Genomic DNA, 4935 nt, shown 5'->3' with positions numbered 1-4935 from the left:
AAATGGCAGGCCCCATTTTTCCTAAGGATCTGACCATTCTCTGTGGCTTTTCTGCTTAGTTAGGGGTCTCTCATTGCTTGACCTTAACAAAACGAGAAACTGTAACAGGGGTTTTCCCTCATATTCCTTAAGTCAAAGTACTATTTATAAAATAGTTTACATCTTTGTTCAGTTTCAAATTATAGACAAACCTCCCTAATACAAAATACTAAAAGTGCAATAGTATAAATTAAGAGTTTGCAACCACATTATACAAACATTACCTTTTTATTGTACAGCTTTGATAACATGAAGTATTTACTCACAACTGTTTATAATGTTGTGAATAATTTATGGTTCTAAGGTTTGTCTGTAACTTGTTTTCCAATCATTGAGCTACAGTCCACACTACATTTTTTCATTTAACAGAACAACTGTCCACATAGCAGCTACAAATACTTAAATAAAAAAAGGTTTGTTACTGACAGATACTTGCACATGAAAAGCATGCTATCTTTCCCAATAAAACGTCACAATTTTGCCTGCATTGAAATAAACCACTTATTTATAGTAAAACAAAACTTGCTTAAAAAAAAAAAAGAAAGAAAAAAGAAAAAAAAATCACATAGCCAGGTGTATTTTGCAGTACAAAAGCTTCATTTAAGTTTGGGGGCTAGTATATTGTCTGTTACCCGCATAATCTTAACATTATAAATACTACAGACAAGGATACTGTAATAATACACAGCATTGGGGTACTAAATCACTTATTTAAGATTAAGATTCCTAAAAACATAGTCCAAGTTGCTAACTAATTTGAACAAAACCAGCAAATAAGTGTGACAGAATGCCATAATAAAGCCCCCTTTCTCAGTTGAGAGTAAGTTTTGTAAGAAACAAAGTGGACATAGTCTAGCCTCTTTTTGTTTTTAATGAAGTTATCCAATAATTTTTGTTTCTGTTAAATTAAAAGGTTTCAAAGTTCGCAGTAACAGTCAAACTCACTGTTGAAAGAAGTACCATGCAGATCTTGCAAGACAACTTTTCAGCAGCCACAAAGTTATGTATTTCTGCTATGGGTAAGATTTTAAAGGAAACCTATGCGTTTAGGTCAGGAAACTAATGCTTAGCTTCAACAGCTGTACATGAAACCGAACAAAAGTTGTGTTGAGTAGTGGTCCAACAGTTATTCGCAATGAATGCTTTTAATTTATGCCAATCTCTTTATTATCCTCAATAAATCTGGTGAACGGACGACTGGCTCCAGTTTCAGAACTTGCTTTGTCCAAACCAACAATGGGAGGGCTGCTGCCAGTGCGAGCTTTGTCCATGCCACTGGTAATGTTACTTAAAGGCGGGATGGCACCTCCGCCTAAACTTACTGGGAGCTGGGGAATGCCTCCGTTCTGTATGACAGAAATCTCATTGTTCTTCATAGCAAGTCCGTTAGTGATAGCTGCAGCATATTGGTTCCAAAAATTGGGGTCAACGTTCATGGCCCGAGCTGCCAAATCCTTCTGGAACATTTCGGAGAACTTCAGAGCATCACCACCTAGCAAAGCCATGGGGTTTTCTACAGAGAGTCGGCGACCACGTCTTGCAGGGGCGTTATTCCACATGTGAGTTCCCATGTGAACCTGTAGAGGAAACAGAGACAAGAAACACCTCCAAATTAGCCCGTTTGAGGCAGATGGCTCACCTGAACATTCTGCTGCTTACAGTATTGCTTATTCTTTCAAAAATGCCTTTCAATTCACACTGAAAACAATTCAATTTCAGTTGTTCTAAGGCCAAGTCAAGCTATACAAAAAAGGTCTTTGTTCTAATTTTTCAACGTGTATTTGTGTCTTCTCAGTGAAAACAAATATAGCACTGCAACGATACAGAGTACATATCCTCTTAAAGTAGAAAACTTCGTATGTGAACTGGAAGTTCTCATGTTCTGAAGATTACCAAGCACATTACTTGTACCAGGAGACGCACACTTCCTCTGCCCTTCCCCTTTTTACAGCTTGTCTGTTTTCTTAACGTTTAGTCTGACATCACAGGCAGCAATTTTGCAAAATATTGAAAGAGAAGTTTCAGGACACTGAAAAAAACATATTCCCCTTGCTATATCTTGATGGTTATACAGACTTTGGGAATAAGAGATATCAGTCCTGTAGTAACTCACTATAAATCCATGTGAACCAGCTTTCTAGGGTGCATTGACTGCAAAGCAGAATAGGAAACGGGATTTTGTGAGAGCAGCACCCAACGAACCAGAAGAATTCTGCATTTCTGGTTTATAACGAGCCTGTTCTGCACCACTGCTCTACAAGTCCTGCCAGGACGTGTCCACTGGCTGCACATGCCACCACCTTCATCAGGTGAGTTACCGTGAGTGTAAGCACACACACCTGGAGCCAGTTTTCATGTACACAACACTGCACCTGCTTTCCAGCTTCTATCTTTAACACAGTGGAAGCATAATAAACACCACCATAATCAGCAACTATTTCCTTCAATCTCCCTTTTCTCCTGGCTGTGGAGTAAACACTAAAACCTGCTAAATTCAAATGCTATGCCTTTAAACCTCCCAAGGCTTCATAGTTTTATTTGGCCTCTTACCTTAAGATTCCCCTTTGTGGTAAAAGCTCTACCACAGATTGTGCAACCAAATGGTTTTTCACCAGTATGGGTGCGTTCATGTATCTGCAGTGCACTTGCTGAGGAGAAGGTCTTTCCGCACGACTGGCAGTTGTGCTGCTTGGGAGTCCGGCGTGGGGGGGGTGCCAGCATGGGGGTGATTCCCGGACTCATCACTGTCTGTGGTGCAGCAGGAACCTGGATTCCAGCTGGAAGCGAGGGAACCTCACCCAAAGAGATCGGCTTGCTGTGACCATTCACTTCCATTTTGATCATGGTAGGCGCTGTACTGGTGACCAGGCTAGGAGTACTTTGGCTGGGACCTAGAGTAAAGTTGGGTTCAAATAACTGAGAAGGCAGCTCTTTTAATTTGTGCGTCAGTAAGTGCTGTTTTAAATTACCCATAGTGGAACACCCACGATTGCAGACTGTACAAACAAATGGACGTTCTTTAGTATGGCTGCGGTAGTGAATTTCCAATGCACTCTTACAAGCAAAAGGCTTGCCACAGATATTACAAACAGTACTTTTAAACTTACCACGTTCTCTGTTCAGGAACAGCAGGCTAAAAGGAGCTTCCTCTTTGATGATCGGTCTTCCCGGGTTGGTGGATGTCAGATCTAATGCGCCTCCATTTTCAGTTGCAGGTGGTGGACTGTCTGGTTTTTCTGTCTTTAATTGTATTTCTTGTGGTTCTTCCTGGTTGCTGAGACCTGGAGATTTTGATCGGAAACTTTCACTATTGCTATTTACAGGAGACAAAGCTTGCATGGAGGAAGAAGATTCTGACATTGCAGGGCTGCCTGCACTCTGGCTCTCGAGATCGCCAACGGCCGACGAGGAGTCGTTGCTCAAATGGTCACTTTCCCCCGATCCATTCTCTATGGATTTTAAACTGGTCAGTTGCTGACAGTTCATGACAGAATCAATCATTTTCATTTGATTCTCCAAAGCAGCAATACTAGAGATCACAGAAGGTGGCGAAGAAGGACACGACCCAGAGTAAGAAATAAGGGGTTTGGACGAGTCGCTTGCTGTGTCCTTTAACTCTGGGTCCTCTTCCATAGAATTTTCATCAATATCGTCATCAAAGTTGCTCAGCGTGTCAACGTTCTTCTCATCATAGGAAAGCTCCGAGTCCATGGCATCTTGGAAGCCCTCTGGCAGCGGTGTGTTTGGAATTTGCCCCCCCATATGCATACGAATATGCTGCTGAAGAACAACTGCATTTGTAAATTTCTTCTGACAAATGGGACACGAATGCTGTACCCTAAGTGGTGGCTTCGCTCGATGAACTCCAAAATGCGTTTTCAGATTGCCTTTTGTAGTAAAGGCACGTCCACAAATTTTGCATTTAAATGGTCTTTCTCCTGTATGCGTTCTGTAATGCATCTTGAGAGCACTCTGACAACTAAGCACACGGTGACAAATGACACATTGATTTGGATCTGTCATCTTCTTATCAATGTTCTCTACTAGCTGTTGTAGTTTTGAGGTTTCTGATGTTTGCATAGAGTCTAGGAGACCACCGAACGGAAACTTTGCCTTAAACTGGTCAGATATTACTGGAAGCACGGGGTTTGGGAGGCTTGTTGAAATGCTGCTGTCCGTAACAGCAGTAGCGATTGAAGACGTGGAAGCAGTGGAAACCTGCCCACCTGCAGTAAGGTCTCCGAGCCGTGTGTTTGCGGGAGGCAGACTGACAGGTTCAGCTTTAGTCAGAGAGGAGCCACTCTGAATTGGCTGCGGGGATTCAGCAGACACTGGAATGCCCGATTCCGAATTGTTTAGGCTCGGGGATAAAGAAGTGCATTCGCTGGAGGCAGGAGAAGGCCTCTGGGGTGACCTGCTCATGGGAGTGATACTCGGAGAATCTCCATAACTGTTCACACCAGGTATAGTGGGAGGCAGCTGGAGCCCAATGGAAGTTGGGACAGTTGGTAAAACAGGTTTGCTATCTAACCACGTTGTGACTGGCTTTTCTGGGGGCAGCGACATCCCATATGGGATTCCAGAGCAAGTGGGCACGTTATCGAGGTATTCTGGAACAGGATATGGGTTCATCTGAATATGAGGGTATTTCTCTTTGTGCCTCTGAAAATGAACTTTCAGGTTGCCCTTTGTGGAAAAGCGGTTTCCGCATATGTTACATTTAAAAGGTCTCTCCCCTGTATGTGAGCGGAGGTGTATTTGTAAAGCACTGTCACTTCCAAAGACCTTGGCACAAAACCGACATTTATGTTTAAAAAAAGGATCCTCAGAGCTTGACTTGGGTTCAAACACAGACACATTTGGTGGCTTTCCTTTGCGGTGTTTCATAAGAGCGGA

The 4935-nt window shown here is 42.5% G+C and overlaps 1 protein-coding gene across 2 annotated transcripts in view; it reads right to left on the bottom strand.

The window, feature by feature from the left end:
* Positions 1 to 607: 607 nt before the first annotated feature.
* Positions 608 to 4935, bottom strand: part of SALL3 (spalt like transcription factor 3) — a 20157-nt gene continuing 15829 nt past the window's right edge. Inside the window, exons 2-4 of one of the 2 annotated variants that reach the window (XM_085309981.1) lie at positions 3147 to 4935; positions 2590 to 2930; positions 608 to 1616 (exon numbers count right to left, since the gene is read on the bottom strand). The exon at positions 3147 to 4935 is cut by the window's right edge and continues 1148 nt beyond it. In XM_085309981.1, coding sequence (XP_085166107.1) covers positions 1185 to 1616; positions 2590 to 2930; positions 3147 to 4935 — 2562 coding nt within the window. In that variant the 3' untranslated portion in view covers positions 608 to 1184. The remainder of the gene's footprint in view (positions 1617 to 2589; positions 2931 to 3146) is intronic. The other variant, XM_085309982.1, reaches the window with a different exon arrangement.

This window comes from Rhea americana, unplaced genomic scaffold (assembly GCF_003343005.1).
Source record: "Rhea americana isolate MKP2758 unplaced genomic scaffold, rheAme1 scaffold_31, whole genome shotgun sequence".
NCBI lineage: Eukaryota > Metazoa > Chordata > Aves > Rheiformes > Rheidae > Rhea > Rhea americana.
This window is presented reverse-complemented; position numbering and strand designations above follow the sequence as displayed.